We start from the raw sequence: 16,894 nt of genomic DNA on the forward strand, positions 1-16,894 counted from the left end.
CCCCGCTGTTGTCAGGCGAGCGAGCAGGCGCTAGATTCTTCGGTTTGCGGACGTTCCGCGCAAATAAAGCGGGCGGGCGGGAGGCCGGCCCCTGCTGCCCGTGGGGTGAGCAGCAGAGCAGCCGAGGCGCCCTGTGCAGATGGAACCCAGCAGCGGGAGCCGCGGCCCCGGGCCCGCCGCTGCAGCGGTGGCGGCCGTGCTGCCGGCGGGCGGGAGCGGGGAGCGCCTGGGTGGCGCCACCCCCAAGCAGTTCTGCACAGTGCAGGGGAGGCCGCTCGTCAGCTACACGGTGCGGGCGATGGAGAGGTAACGAGGCAGGCGCCGCTCGTCTCCCCGCCCGCGTCCTGCGGGCCTTCCCTTTAGCCCCCGGCCTCGCCGCTTGAGGTCCGGCCGCTGGCCCTCGCCGTGCGGCCACTCCGCAGGAAGCAGCTGGCTGAGACCTTGCTGCAGGCCCCCGACTCCCCCGGAGCCGCCGCCCCTCGGAGGGCTTGGTATTGCGTTTCGGTGGGACCTCCTGCTCTCCCCGGCCAGTCAGAATATGTAAAGTGACAGGGTGGCAGGAAACTGGTGTGCTCTGAGCACTGGCTAAGACAGGCTCAACTGGGGAGAGGCACTGGCTGCTCTCCCCTGTCCCAGCCCTCCTCACCACTATTCCGAGCAGCCTTGTTCTCGCCTCAGCACTGATGATGTCTGGTAGTTGTGTCACCGTCCAGTGCCTCTGGAGATCAGTTTGAGGTGCTCAGCCTCGAAGTTTGAGGGTTTCTGTAGTTGCAGGGGCTGGTTTGGTGAGCCTCAAGCTACCACAGCCACTGAAAACAATCATAATACTGTTGAGAGGCCTTAAGAAAAAGCCTGTTCTGCCACAGGTGTTGGAGATGATCTTAATAGTGTCCAGAGGCCTGGAAAAAAGATCCACTATTCACAGTGGGGTGAGCTCAGTTGTCTACAGCGCTTGCATTATGCCTGAATATTATAGGCCATAGCACAACAACCTGCCTCAGCCAAAAGCTTAAGTGCCCCTTTAGCTTTAAGTTACAGTTTCTGGGTTTTGATGGCTCAGGTAGCATGAATCTGCGTGCATAGATTTTCTTTGTGTATGTTGGAACAAAGAATTAAAGTCATAGTCATTAATGGCATATTTTAGCAGTCAGGTTTTTCCTTGTCATAAGACTGAGTTCTAGGCATGTGACTGACAGCTAATATATTGTTAATGTTAACATAATGTAAGTCTTGTATCTAGTGTCACTTGAAACAATGCAGGTAGGAGTGGAGTGTCAGATGTGTTCTGGATATTTTGCAGTAACTTGTAGAAAAATAAACTTTTAGATTTCAGAGAGAATAAATGGTGAGGAGTAGAGGGTGCTGAAAAGAAACGGAATTGCCAACATCTCCAGAAGTTCTTAATTCATGGAAACTTGTACAACATCAAAAATTGGGACTCTTTTTCCATTCCCACCCAGAGAGGCTTCCCTCAGGTCACTTGTTACTTCATGAAAGAAATATTGCTTGTTGTCTTTATCTAATTTTCAACAGCAGCAAGTCACAAAGCTAAGCACATCAGTAAGCAAAACCTCCGTTCCAAAGCCTGTCACAGCTGTAACTTTCTGCCAAAATGTCATGGGAATCTACAGAGAAGAATAATATCCTCACTCTGTGTATTGGAGACCTAGAAAAGAGAACAGAGTGAGGTTTGGGAAGGAAATTATATTCATAGGAAAATAAAACATTCATTAAAAAAAAAAAAATCCCTCATTTTTCACCGCCAGTAAGCTCTGAGAAAATAACAGTTCTTTGAGCAATAGTGTTATGCTTATGTCCTAAAGCTGTAAAAAAAAAATAGAAGGTTGAATCGCATTGTGCAGTCCAGCCAAGCTTGTGATCCCAAGTTGGTTGTGACAGTGACAGCCTAGGGCTTTTGGTTAAGTTTAGGAGTGAACTAAATGGTGCCAGTGCTCTCACAGGCAGAGCTTTCTGCCATCTCTGTGCTGGAGTGTTGGCTGGTATGCAATATATATGGAGAGTTGGGAACAGATGTACTCTGAAGCTGTGAATGGCTTTCATTTTCATCTTAACACTTTTACTTCAGAGGAGATCTTGTTCTTTGTGTGAACATAGGTGCAAAAATGTAACATTGAGGGACTGCAGTTTGTCATATAATCTATCACCCTGAAGTGGCAGATATCTGTGTTTGGCTTGATATTCTCTTCTAATGTCTGTTTACCTGCTGTAATTGAATGAATCTTTGAGTCATTAGCCTGTAATAACCAGTTCAACAGAAGTTAGCTACTGCAGCTATTATTGAGCATATTTTAATGTGGAAGAACTGTAGCAACATACAGACAAATACATGAGTAAATCAGGAATTTTCATCTGCTTTGCATGTGCTTTTAAAAAAATCATGAGAAAAAGGTTTTTGCACACTTTAGCTGAAAGTGGTGAGAATCTTAAATACTGATGTGGAAAATCTGGCAGACAAGACAAGAACAGACATGAACGAATAAGCAGTGCATCCTGTTGCATAGCATAACAGCATGTAGAAGGTTGGCCTGCCAATAGTAATCACAGATGATGCCTTTAGGAGGAGGAGGTGAGAAGAAACAGTGAGGAGAAATTACTGGGATTTGTTGCCAGTACAGTGGTGTTGATATGAAGGTCGGGTCCTACCTTGGGGGTAAAATTAAAGTGTGTTGGAGAACTTAAATGTTTGGCTTTCCTAGTGGATTTGTTGCAGTATAAAATAGAACCTCCAATTTCTTTTCTGAGATGGAGGAATCTCAGCTCTGTGCATGTGCACACACGTATTTTACTAAAGCAATATAGGGGAAAACAGACAAAGCTAAAGATTGGTGTTTAAAAACATTGTGGGACAAATAAGTTACTGTTGTTCCTTCTGTTCTCAAGTTTCAGCAGTTCTTGAAAGTACAGTGAGAAGTTCTGAAAGAGGAAAGCAGGGTTAGTATGTTTACTGGCAGAATAAAGATTTTCCATAAAAGTTTCAGACAGCTTTGTTTACTTTGCTTGCTGTAATGTCATATCTTAAAACAGATGGCCTTGTATAAAAACAAAAGAAAAAGGAAAAAAAAAAAAAAAAAAAAAAAGAAGGGCAACATTACCTGGGGGAACCATCTAAGGAATCACTGCTTCAGAAGTCTCTTGTGTCTCTTGTGGCCTTATTTGCCAAGTATTTTTCCCCATTGGCTGATGCATGTTCACTGACTCTGCAGGTCACACAATTACAGATTTGCTGGATGTATCTACCACGGTAGGTTTCTTTGTCCAGTTGTTGCTTATTCTTGCTTATGAGCTAAAAATAATTGTAGCAAAAAATCCAATTGTTTTAACTTTATGAAGGTATCTTTGTTGTCTTGTATGACTAATAAGGAACACTTTCAGGAAAGAATGAATGGCTTCTGTACATGAGATGCTCAAAACTTCCTTAATGTGAAACTTTTCAGACTTAAAAGCTCCCTACTTCCATTTATTTCTATCATATATCAGTAAATTTATAACAAAGCTGTTATGGAGCAAAAGCAAGTTATGCTTGCATTCTGCAAGTGCATATTGTTCTTGACAGTACCTTTTCTCATTTGGTGCTTGAATAACAGATGATTTATCTTGTATCTCTGGAGAGTTTCTGTGGCAGTGAAAGATCGTATCTTACACTGCTAAAGCCATCTCAGCAGCGACTGCCTGGTTCTGGCCTTGTTTTGCTGATAAAACTGCTGATTTCAGTATGTTGTATGTTAAATAGATTGGTACTATTAGATTGTTACTGGTCTGAGTAAGAGTTGCAAGAAATGGAGTGTATTTAAGCCTCATATCAGATTTCAGGCTCAGCACTAGTTTGTCTGTGAGTAAACCAGATAAAGAGGGTTAAGTCTCAGTCACATGTGTTACCCAGGCATGCCACTGAGGCAGTACAGTCTCAGAACATAGCTCATTGGTTATTTAAGTTCCTCTACAATCTGTGTTGTGAAGTCATGTAGTAATAGCTTAATCTGTCAATGAGTTAATGAGGTCCTTTAATTTGAGTTCTAGCTCAGGTAATATAAATGTATATGCTTTTGTTTGAAATCTAATGGAACAGTACTATTTTCTTCTAGGCAGCTGGTCTGTAGGTGATGACAAGAAGGAAACAGGCATATAGTCCTTTCTGCCTCATTGTTTTCCTACTACTAATAATAAGGTCCTCCCAAGGCAGTTGTAAAGTGATTATAACTGAGTTCTTTTGTTTCATTTGATCAGACCTGATTTTTTCCCTTCAGAGCTACAGTCTATGTTGCATGGAAGGACTAGGGTTCTGTGTTTAGTGCTTGTTAAAGCACATTGGGGTACAGTATTCTGATCTTTTTTATGCCTTGTGTTGATTCTGAAGCTTCCATTATCATGGTCTAATATTAAAGTTATAAAATGGAAAGGGTGTTTCCAATTTCTAAACTCATTTTAAGGAAGTCCTGAGCTCCCTCAGAAAGATTTAATACTAAAATAGTAAGAAAGGGGTGTGACAAATTGAGGGAGAAAACGATCCATCTACTGCCAGATTGAAGTTGGAAAGTATCAGTAATCGCTCATTAAAACACTTTGCAATATTTCCATAAGCAGGTCTTTAAAAGTGTAAGCACCTGTGTGGTGCACAGTTCTCATTCATGAGAGTTTATAGCATGCTTTACCAAATTAGTACTTTTCATGAGTTTTGGTAGGACACGTTAGGCTTCAAAGCCTAAATTGTTCTTGTACCTAATCAATCTAGAGGATACCCTTATACTCTTACATGAATACGTTGCATCTCTAAATCCCAGCTTTAATTATAGGACATTAGTCCAGAATGAATCTGAGGACATACTCAAGTTTATAAATGTGTTTATCCAGACACAGGGTGGAGCTGTGGCCGCATCCTGTCACTTTCTCATGTATTGTATCGCTGGAGGCGTTAAGCCATTCCACTCCCCCTGTGCAGAGATTTGTCATAGGCTGGCCAGTATGTCTGTTCTCTTCCCTTCGTCTCAGAAGATGCAGTGTGCTACCCAGTTGCCTCATAAACTTCTTCATTTGACTCCAGAATGGGAAATGTCAGTGCTGCTCTTACATAGTCATCAGTGAATGTGCAGACTGGTCACTGTTTCTGAGAGCTGTGTAAGGCTATACTCCTTCTGCAAATAGTAGAGCAGAGCTCTAATTCTCATGTAGTGTGAAATAGCTACACTTGAATTTTGCTGTATTTAAATGACTCTCAGTATTCAAAAGAAAAACTGAGATGGATCCAATTAGTTTGCCCTAGTTCTAAGTTGAAGTCATGCAGAGGTGCTAAGTTGTGTGGCTAAATGTAAGAGTATGCCAGGACTCATTTGAGAGGTTTGAAAACCTTTTGATGAACCTGTGATGAGTGACAAGTTGAAACTTGAAACCATATGACTTCAGATTTTACATTTGAATAACATCAATACTTAAAATATGCTGAGAATAAGTTAGTTTGGCTGTAATTTATACCTTTGTTGATGAAATGAACATAAGGACAAATAGTTTTATTTAGAGTAATGCTAATAGCACTTCTATTTATTTTATTTTTAATAGTTATTCTAAATTAATTGAAATAAATTTAATGGAGTTCCATTAATGAAAAACCCTGAAACATACAGAAGGCAGAAGATGGTCTGATGTTTCACATAGTTCTAGGGGAGTGATTTGTGTCACAGATGACTTCACTTTTGGAGGAAGAGTAGTTCCTAGGCAATGCTTTCACATCTGTTATTGCAGGAATCAATACCTTGAGGCTGTGTATTTCTGAACTGTAAATTTTTATTTTTAATTGTAACTGGAGGTATTTAGTATGTTAGTCCATGTTGTGATTGCAAAATTAGTTTCAATAGATTTACTAATTTTAATTGGGAGAATGTACTATGCTTGGCCTAGTTGGATATGTAGGATACACATGAGTAATTTTACGATAGTAAATAGTGAATTATATTTGTAATTGTTGCTCATCTGATGAGTTTGGTGTCTGTCATGCCCCCCCCCCCAATCATCTGTGGAGACACAGAAAGGAAAAGAATTTAATATCCTTTTTATGCTCTCTACATAGCATTTGGGAAATAAGATACTAAGATAACTCAAATAGCTCGATTTGAATTATGATATTGCCATTAGTTTGAAGTACAGTATGCCACGTGTGACTAGAATTTGTATTCCTAGGTCCTTTGACACAAGTGTGACTTCAGTTATGACTGGTTTTAGTCTGGTGGGTCATAGGTCATTCTCCCTGCATACCACCACTCAATTGTAGAGCTAGGCTGATACTAACAGTAAAAGCTTGAAGTTATCTAAAAACACGCTTTTCGTATTCTGGTAATTTTACCTAGCTACCTATGTTTTTACATTTTGCTAGCTTCCTAGAGCAGAAATCTTTCTTGTGTGCGTATTGTTTCCTCTCAATATCCAGGTGTCACAGTTTTGATTCATTAGCAATCGGTCAATTGCTGCTCATGCCTGCCTTGATAGTGAGCTTTGTTTCAGAGTTTCCTTATCCTCTTATTCACTTGTACACAGTGTACTACACTGTAGAACATGGAGTACTCCAGGTCCTAAGATTTACCAATTTATTGGAGACTGAATTTAGAGAAAGCTGAAATAACAGACTCTAGCTGATTGATATAGAGCTTATGGTTGAAGCTAGGAATGAGGCTGGAGTAAATGTTTTGAAGATATTTCAAAGGGTTATTAGAAGATGCCTTTTTTACTGGTTGTTGGAAGCAAGTCCCTTCCCAGAATTCCAGTTTGGTTGATGTCTGTGTATTGGTAGAGATCTAATGTAGCTTTTCTTTTAAAAGTGGAGTGGTAATGCACAGATGAAAAGATGGACTCGAGTGTAGTTAGAGATGCTTTATTTACCCATCTTGAAATTATTTTGATATGAATTTCTTTGTTTTGTGGAGATACCTGTACTTTTATTTAGTCATTCATGTTTACTTTTTCTTTACTGTTTCTTCTAGGATAAGTTGGATATCTGACATTGTTGTGGTTGTCTCTCCTGAAAATATTGAAACAATGAAGTCTATCATTGAAAAATATGGCCACAAAAGAGTTACAGTAGTAAAAGGTGGAGTAACTCGTCACCGGTCAATTTTCAATGGACTGAAGGTGTTTGCAGAGAATGAATTTTCCAGTCAGCTGCTCCGGAAACCAGAAGTAGTGATTATCCATGATGCCGTGAGGCCATTTGTTGAAGAAGATATTCTTTCAAAAGTGGTTATGGCTGCTAAAGACCATGGGGTATGTACTATACAGCAATGCAACTCTGCAGTGTTCTTTATATTGTATAGAGTAAAATAATGATTGATAAATAAGGATTTTTCTAGCAATTTTATTAATGTATTATGTTGATTTCTAAGTAGAACAGATTCAGAATCTGTATTACGGAGAGAGGTCAGATGGGGGAGGAAGACATTTTTAAATGCTGCAGGCATTACTTGCTATGGGGAATAATTATTGCCACAGAGACTATCAGTAAGAGATTGAATTAATCATCAATTTGCTAGTTGAAAGGTAGATTACATAATAATAATAGTTTACCTTTTTTCTAGGCAGATTTCTTACCTAATGCTAGAATAGTTCAGTTAGTGATTACTAATAATAAACAGAGTGCTGTCTTGCTTGAGTCACAAGCTTTGTATGTTTTTACCTTTATATGTGAATCCTAAGGAAGTGGCAAGAGTATCTCTGTCTTAATGTTATCCTAAGTATCTCTGTCTTAATGTTATCCTAAGTATCTCTGTCTTAATGTTAAATTTTTCTAGAATCTGTAAATGTTGCAAACTGCTGAGAAAAAGGGAAAGTGGAAAGCCTCCAAATGTATGTTGGAGATCACTGCACATGAGGACTGAGAATATTTGCAGGAGCCAGAAAGATTTCTGAGAAACTAAGTGATAGGTGAAGGGGAAGAGTTTGGTAGAAGTTGTGTTATGCAAGTAGAAAGGTAGAGTTATGAAAGGCATGCACTAGCTTCAAGAGGAACTGGTGAATAAACTGTCTAATTAAGACAGAGATGTAAGAAATCATGACTTAGTCACAGGCTTTTTTGTACATTTTGCTGTTCTTACCTTGTACTTCAGTTCTTCATTAATAATACACTAGAAAACTTCCCTACTTCCAAGAGATGGTTTGAGGTAGAAGTCATTAGTGACAGCAGATTGTTTGGGTGTTAGCAAGCTAGGAAAATCTGCTGCTTGTCTGTTTTTCTCAAGAAATGAAGTAAAAGATAAGCTAATTGACAGATGATTTGCAACCCTGACAGTGGAATAGAGTCCGAAGAATGACTCCTGGTATTTCCTTAGCACTCCTTCACCTTTTCTTTGAAAGCTCATATTATAGAAGGGGAATGTATGACTTGTTAAAATATTTATTATGAAAATTAAATCATGCAAGGTCCCTCAGAACATTGTTAGAAGTCTAGATATACTGAGCTTCTTAATAGTAGGCCTGTACTTTTGTGCATTGGCTTAATATGGAATGGCAATAAAATAATAACTCTGCTCTGTAGTTTTCAGTGATACAGAATGTAAGTTTCCAGTCATTAAAACTTAAATTCCGTTAGAATTTTAACAAGGTTTTTGACCTTTCTCCTGTAGCACAAAATAGCATCCCAGAATTGATTCCCTGCCAGAGACTTTTAAAACACATCCCCTTTGTAAATCTGTTCTAAATGTGATTCTTTGAGAGCAGTAGAAGAATGGGGTTAATTGTGCTGATATTGAGTTGAAATGAGAAAAACGCAAACACAGAAAAGAGCTAAGGTATCTTTGCATGTTGTGGTGTATCGTATCACATTTGTCTTTGTGTTCAAGTTTTTTGTTCACTTTTTCTTGAAACTTGTGTGATTTTAATGTAATATTTTTTTCCTGGTTTTCTTTTTAATGGTGTGTATGGCATTTTCAGTAAAACAGTAGGGAATCAAGGCATTCTCCATTGACCTTCTCAAGGCAGTGTACTGTAGCTCTAGAAGTTCTGAACTCTTGACTGGTAAATATTTCCTTACCTAGATCATGGAGGTATCTTATTTGATCTCAAAAGGGTGATCTTACACATTTAGCATAGTCTTTTCCATTGTATAGTTTGTGTCTGAAATGTGCGTGGTATTTATTGGCTCTGTGATGACTTCCTGTGTTGGCTTAGTTCCATGGAATTCAATGAGGCTAGGCTGTCAGAGAACTGGACTCCAAGAGCTGTTAGCTATTGATGTTACCTGACAAAGCAGTTGAATTAAGGAACATGAGAAGAACTTAATTTTATGTAACAATTTAGAGAAGCTTCCTGCCAGAGAGAGGTGGCTGTCTTTACTTGACAACTACAGAATTCTGAAGTAATAAATGTCTCGAAAGCTAAGACTCTTTCTCAAAAGTGACATGCATGGTTTTGAAAAAAATTTGATCAAGGGAAGCTATCATCTTTAGTTCTTCCTATAGTCAAATTCTTTGCATATCTGAGGGGGAGCCAGTTCTTCAATCTTTCAGTACAGAAAGTAATTACTTCCTTTTGCATTATGTAGAAAGGTACAAAACCTGGCAGAAACATCATATTAAATCACTAGTGTAATAGTGGTAATGCTGTATTGTTGTTCATCTGCATACCATATAGGTAGCATAATTATGAGAAGCTTTAATGTTTTTTAAAATGGCAATTGATCAAGTAAGTTATTGCACTTCTAGCTGCCAATTGTCAGACAAATAAACTGCTTTATTACACTTACTAATCAGTTTGTTATTTGCCTGTGGGAATTAAAATGTGTACCTTATCCAGAACTAATAAATTATGCCTTAAATCCCCCAAACAATTGCTTGATTATGTGAAAATATTACTTTGTAACCAATTAAATTCCATTTATGTTTTTTGGGTAATTTTGTAGTTAAAATTACATGTTTCTAGAAACAAATTCTTTATTGCTAGTAAAAGGAAAAGTGGAAGCTTCAGAAGGCATCAGTCCAAAGCCTTTAGCAATATCTCTTTGCCAACATTACATTTTAAACAACATAACCAAAAAGCAAAAAGCATGCAAGGAAAAATCGGGAGGGGGGGAACTTGTCGTTTCTTCTACTGAGAGTTTAAAAAAGGCGTATACAGTCAAAGACTCTTTCTGTATTTAACATAAACTAGATTTGAAGGTATAGGTTATTTCTTTGAAAGGACTGAATCAAAACAGCATTCCTCATTCTTAAAAGCTGGTTTCTGGAAGCTGTCTAACATCATTACTTTATTCTCAGATTTAGCTAGAATCTGAACAAAGCATACATCCCAGTACAGATGTGCAGTATTACTTGGTTGCACGGGTTCTTATGCACGTGCACACTCAGTCAAAATAATACCCCCCAGACAGAAAACATGAATTGTGGGGGTGTTACATAGCAAATTTAGAGGAAAATATTTTAAGAGCTACATGATAAGGCACATGAAGGACAGAGAGATAATTCAGGACAGCCAGTGTTATGAAATGGCTTCACCAAGGTCAAGTCCTGCCTGACCAACCTAGTGGCATTCTCTGATGGGCTGTTTTGATAGATGGGAAGAGCTACAGGTGTTATCTAACTGGACTTCTGTAAGGCAAAAATATGGTTAATTGCTCAGTGTCCAGGTGGAGATCAGTGACAAGTGGTGTCCGCTAGGGGTCCAGTACTGTTTAATATCTTCATCTATGACATGGTGGGATTGAATGTACCCTTGGCAAGTTTGCAGGTGACATCAAGCTGAGTGGTGTGGCTGACACACCTGAGGGATTGTATGTCATCTAGAAGGACCTGGACAAGCAAGGTCCTGCACCTGGGTTGGGACAACCCCTGGTGTCAGTACAGGCTAGGGATGAAAGTATTGGGAGCAGCCTCATGGAGAGAGGCTTGGGGGTACCAGTGGATGAAAAGCTGGCAGTGTTTGCATGCAGCCCAAAAGGCCAGTCATTTTGAGCCACATCCAGAGTAGCATGGCCAGCAGGTCAGGGGAGGTAATTCTGCCCCTCTACTGTCTGCTCTGGTGGGACCCCATCTGGAGTAGTGTGTTCAGATCTGGAGTCCTCAGTACAGAAAGTTATGGATCTGTTGGTGTGGGTCCAGAGGAGGGATACAAAAGTGGTCAGAGGGGTGGAACACTGCCTCTATGAAAGACAGGCTGAAAGAGTCAGATTTGTTCAGCCTTGGAGAAGAGAAGGTTCCAGAGAGACCATATTGCAGCCTTTCCATACATCAAGGTGTCTTGTAAGAAGGATGGAGAAAGACTTTTAAGCATGGCCTGTTGTGATAGGAGAAGTGGTAATGTTTTTAAACTAAAAGAGGGCAAATTTACACTATTTACACATTTAAGCAAGATTTTTTTATTTTTTTCTTTATGATGTGGGTGGTGAAATACTGGGACAGGTTGTGCAGAGAGGTGGTAGATACCTGGTCCCTGGAAACATTCAAGGTTGGATGGGGCTCTGAGCAACCTGATGTAATTGATGATGTTCCTGCTTCTTTCAGGGCAGGTTGGACTAGATGCCCTTTAAAGGTCTCTTCCAACCCAAACTATTCTAAGATTTTACATTACTGTGAAGATCAGGATCGCTTTAGTAGCCGTGAAACTTTTTTGCATGTGTGAGGAAACTAAGTGTGGTTTTGCTGTTGTACAGGAAAGAGTTACACAATGCATTACTCCTTTTTAAACTCTATAATAATGGTAACTGTAAGAAACATACTGATGTTTCCATAGCTTATGGCATTATTCTTCCCATAGAGAATTATAATCATCTCAACCAAGTTGTTATTTTCTGTGTTGAGTGGAGGACTGATGTATTGTTAGCAAATACTTGCAGTCTTTGTCCTAACAACATGTAGTGTTTGGTGGTGGGAAATAGCTGTCGTTTCCGAGTCCCCATTTAAGTGATTTAGATGATTCATTGCATTCATTAGGGAGGATGCAACTTAAAGAACTGAAATACATAAATCATAGACAGAAACTTAAATTATAATCTCCCTTTCTTCTTTGCACCATTTCTGTGTTGTATTAACAGAGCCAGCTGGGCCTAATGCGACTGTTACTTAATCCTTTTTAAAAAAGGTGACTTTATCCCACTTTATCTAGCTTCTGGAAGTCTACACATACAATATTTTTAACCTTTTTTTTAGGTAGGATTAGGTTATCCTGGAAATAAATTTTCAGCATAGCTTCCTGTAGTTACGTGGTTGCTGAGGTCATTTATGTGTAATGTCTCTCCTTTAAATTCAGAGAAATGATGTGTATCATGTTGCTGTTGATTTGAGGCTAATTAAAACTTGGACACTTCATTTGAGAAAACAGTATGACTTTGGAAATGAAGCAGCCTTTAGCAAAGATACGTCTGTTAGTCACTCAGGTTTCTTCTTCCTGCAGCAGATCAAAGCAATAAAGAATAGTTCCTTAAAATAAGGGATATCTCGGCTTGTACAGCATGTATGAGGAGCTGAATAAAGGCCCTGTATTATTCTAGCTACTTCTACATGGCAAGGTCTGAAAGAGATTCTTAGCCATATCTCTCTGGCGAAGGATTAGGCATGCACACCTCTTGAGTTTTCCCCTTTTTTTGCCCAATGTTGCACTGAAAAGAAATCTAGGTTTTCATTCAGAAATGCCCCCAGCTGCATTTTTGGCAGAGTTTGTGATCTGGGTGGTTATGGCAAGGACAACACCAACCCTGGAGGCTGGTTGAGGCTTCTGAAAGCCAACTTGGCCTGTTTCACGTGCTGTAATACTTTGCTGGACTGGTTCTGTGCTTATCCTTCTGTTTCTAAGAAGGTAGGTGGGTTGTGGCACAGATAGATCTAAAACTGCCTTGAGGAGCATTGGAGCATGTAGGAGAGAATTCATGAGGTATTAAATTCATACATATGTGTAATAAAGTCATTGAGCCAAACTTGCATGGTAGAGTGTAATCCATTTTACAAGGCTCTTGATAACAGAGGTGGTCTTAGATGAAGCTTGTATAAAGAAGTGACGTGAAATTTTGTATGTAAAGGGCTGAAAGAGAAAGAACCTTGGGTGCAAGGGCGGGACACAAGCAGTTCTGAGAGAAGCAGCTGAACAAATTCAGAAGGCAAAGACATTTGATAAGCAGCTGCAAGAGTTGCTTAAGGAGCTGCGTGACCATGAACTATAGTGCCTGTGGTTTTGGTTGCTCAGGGCTGTGTGTGTGTGAAAGAGTTACTAATCAAACGCTGCAGTTTTGCATTTCGTTGATTAACTTGTGCAAGAGTCCTCCTGCAGCACCTCAAGATTTTTGTTTTCATTATAATATGCTAATATTGCTAAGTATATATTATATTGCTAATTATATATTATATTGCTAATATATTAAGCTTCTGATTAAAGCAATATGCAGTGGATCAGTAGCCTTCTCATCATGGTGTTGTTGATTTTATTATAATAATGTAGACTTTTGGGAGGTAAAATACAACTTCTTAACTGTAATTGTAACTCCTGTGGTAGTAGCTTCAAGATTTTTAATCCTTTGAATACAGATGTTAACTCCTCTTTATACTTATTTCCTCTAATAAGAAAATCCTTTGTGACACAGTGCATTTTCACTGATAGCTTTTTGCAATATAAATCAGTAACTAGGGTATGAAATATGGCTTGCTGACTGTAAGATGTGTTCTGTTACTAGATAATGCAAGATAATACTGTACCGTCAAAGTAAAATGAATAGTCTTGTTAATTTTAGAAGCAAAAATGATTGATTTTGTGATTCATTAGGTTTTATAGCAAATATTCTGCATAATTTTTGTTACCTAGATTTGCAGTATAGCACTGGTTAGAATGAGAAAGTGCTGGTAGCTCATTTTATTGTCATCTTAGATTGAGTGAATGCTAAAATTTAAAGCTGTAAGTATACTTAAAAATATTTCTAAAAGTATTGAAAGCAAATAGTAGCATACTGGTCACAGGATTGGCTTTGGAATATTTAAATTGCTTATACTGGTCGCTGACCACCGGGCGCAGGGAGGAGCAAGCAGGTCGTGTTGCTGACACTGTTGCTGGTGTCCCAGACTGCTGACCAATATGGTCGCCTCCAGAAAGAGAGCTTGCAGTAAGGTGACTGCAGCAACTCAGACAGAGACCCCGTCCCAAACCGTGGCTGTTCAGGTCTCTGGGTGCAGGGAGTGCCAGAGCCTGCTGCTGCCGGGGGAGGGAGGACAGCATTCCACCTGCGTGAGGTGTGAGCAGGTAGAAGATCTGCTTAGCCTCGTGGCAAGACTTAAGGAGGAGGTTGAGACGCTGAGGACCATCAGGGAGTGTGAAAGGGAGATCGACTGGTGGAGTAACTCCCTGGTGTGCCAGTCGGAACGGTTCCAGGGAGATACCCCCAAAAGGGGAAGGACCCCCTGCCTTCTCACACAGAGGGGGATGGCCCGAGACACCCCCTGCCCTGTAGCTGTTGTGCAGAGGTAGGAGACCAAAAAGGCGACGAGGGTTGGAAGAGAGTTCCAGTTCGATGTCGTGGGAAACCCTCCCCCCTTCCTGCCCTGCTTCCCCAGGTGTCCCTCCATAATAGGTTCGAGGCCCTGGATCTTGAAGGAGAGGTAGGTGAGAATGTGGGGCAAGGCCAGCCCACAAGGCCACATAGGAAAAGGCGGTCAACTTTGCACCTCAAGACTGCCTCTGATAAGAAAGAAAGAAGGGTCATTGTAGTAGGGGATTCCCTTCTGAGAGGAACAGAGGGCCCGATATGCAGAGTTGACCCTCATCATAGGGAAGTGTTTAGTCTGCCTGGAGCCCGGATCAGGGATATCACTAGGACGCTCCCCAGCCTGGTGCACCCGACAGACTACTACCCGCTGCTGGTCTTCCAGACAGGTGGGGAGGAAGCTGCTTCCCACAGTCTGAGGGGGATGAAGAAACACTACAGGGCCTTGGGGCGGATGGTGAAAGAGTCTGGGGCTCAAGTGATCTTCTCCTCACTCCTTCCATCTTCCACTGATGATGTGGGAAGGAATGGGAAGATTCAGTCCATAAACAATCGGCTTCGAGACTGGTGCTACAGGCAGGGCTTTGGATTCTTTGATAGCAGCTGGTTTTATAGGGCACCAGTGTGGACAATGACAAGTGGGAAAGGTTTATCTCACAGAGGCAAAAGAATGCTGGGGCACGAATTAGCAGGGCTCATTTGGAGAGCTTTAAACTAGATTCGAAGGGGGATGGGGTTGTTGCTGGGCTTGCCCCAGTGGGGCAGCGCTCCAGAATTGATGAAGACTGGGAGGCCTCCTATAATCCTAGGGTGAAATCGGTGTGCTCAGCTCGCTCCCTGAAATGTCTGTACACCAATGCGTGCAGCATGGGAAATAAGCAGGAGGAGTTGGAAACCTGTGTTAAATCAGGAGACTATAATCTGGTGGCAATTACAGAGACGTGGTGGGACAGCTCACGTGACTGGAATATAGTCATGGAGGGCTATGTCCTTTTCAGGAAAGACAGGCCAGCCAGGAAGGGTGGTGGGGTTGCTCTTTATGTGCGAGAGCAGCTACAATGCACCGAGTTCTGTCCAGGGGCAGGCTGGCAGGGGGGATACTGTTGTAGGTGTCTGTTACAGACCACCAGATCAGGGTGAGGAAGTTGACGAGGCCTTCTACAGGCAGCTGAGAGCTCACAGTCACAGGCTGTGGTTGTTGTGGGGGATTTTAACTTCCCTGATGTTTGCTGGAAGGACCACTCGGCAACCCAGCCGCAGTCCAGGAGGTTCCTCCAGTGTGTGGATGATAACTTCCTCCTGCAAATGGTGGATGAGCCGACGAGGAGAGGAGCGCTGCTGCATCTCATCCTCACTAACAAGGAGGGTCTGGTTGAAGCAGTAAGGGTTGAGGGCTGCCTTGGTTGCAGCGACCACGAGATGGTGGAGTTCAGGATCTTGTGTGGTAGGACCAGTAGAATAGCAAGTAGAATTGCAACCCTGGACTTCAGCAGGGCAAACTTTGGACTTTTCAAGCAATTGCTAGGGGAAATCCCATGGGCAAGGCTGTTTGAAGGTAAAGGGGCCCAAGATAGCTGGTTGGAATTCAAGGATTGCTTTTTTCCGAGGTCAAGATCAGAGCATCCCAACACGTAGGAAGTCAAGGAAGAGGGCCAGGAGACCTGCGTGGCTAAATAGGGAATTGCTGGGTATGCTCAAGTGGAAGAGGAGAGTTTACAGGTCATAGAAGGAGGGGCTGGCCACTTGGGAGGAATATAAGGGTGCTGCTAGAGGATGTAGGAAGGCAGCTAGGAGGACTAAGGCCTCCTTAGAATTAAACCTGGCAAGAAGGGTCAAGGACAGCAAAAAGAGCTTTTTCAAATACATGGCAGACAAAACTAACACCAGAGGCAATGTAGGCCCACTGATGAACGGGATGGGTGCCCTGGTGACAGAAGATACAGAGATGGCAGAGTTACTGAATGCCTTCTTTGTCTCTGTCTACTCTGCTGCAGGCAGTCCTGAAGAGCCCTGTACCCCTGAGACCTTAGATGAAGTCAGGTCAACGGAGCGGTTTGCCTTAGTCGATGAGGAATGGGTTAGAGACCAGTTGAGCAATCTGGACATCCATAAATCCATGGGTCCAGATGGGATGCACCCGCGGGAGCTGAGGGAACTGGCGGAAGTCATTGCTAGACCACTCTCCATCATCTTTACCAAGTCTTGGGAAACGGGAGAGGTGCCTGAGGACTGGAGGAAGGCAAATGTCACTCCAGTCTTCAAAAAGGGCAAGAAGGAGGACCCGGGTAACTATAGACCGGTCAGCCTCACCTCCATCCCTGGGAAAGTGATGGAGCACCTTATCCTTGGTGCCATCTTAAGGCATATCAAGGATAGGAGGGTTATGAGGGGCAGTCAACATGGCTTCACCAGGGGGAAATCATGTTTGACCAATCTCAGCCT

At 41.6% G+C, this 16,894-nt stretch overlaps 1 protein-coding gene across 1 annotated transcript in view; it reads left to right on the forward strand.

Moving 5' to 3' along the window:
• Nucleotides 1-16,894, forward strand: part of CRPPA (CDP-L-ribitol pyrophosphorylase A) — a 125,058-nt gene continuing 108,164 nt past the window's right edge. The window contains exons 1-2 of the mRNA XM_062605176.1: nucleotides 1-306; nucleotides 6,987-7,266. Of these exons, the coding sequence (XP_062461160.1) occupies nucleotides 140-306; nucleotides 6,987-7,266 (447 nt within the window). The 5' untranslated portion in view covers nucleotides 1-139. The remainder of the gene's footprint in view (nucleotides 307-6,986; nucleotides 7,267-16,894) is intronic.

The sequence above is a fragment of the Pezoporus occidentalis genome, unplaced genomic scaffold, assembly GCF_034315485.1.
Source record: "Pezoporus occidentalis ecotype Australia unplaced genomic scaffold, CSIRO_AGI_Poc_V1 ctg9, whole genome shotgun sequence".
In the NCBI taxonomy this organism is placed as follows: domain Eukaryota; kingdom Metazoa; phylum Chordata; class Aves; order Psittaciformes; family Psittacidae; genus Pezoporus; species Pezoporus occidentalis.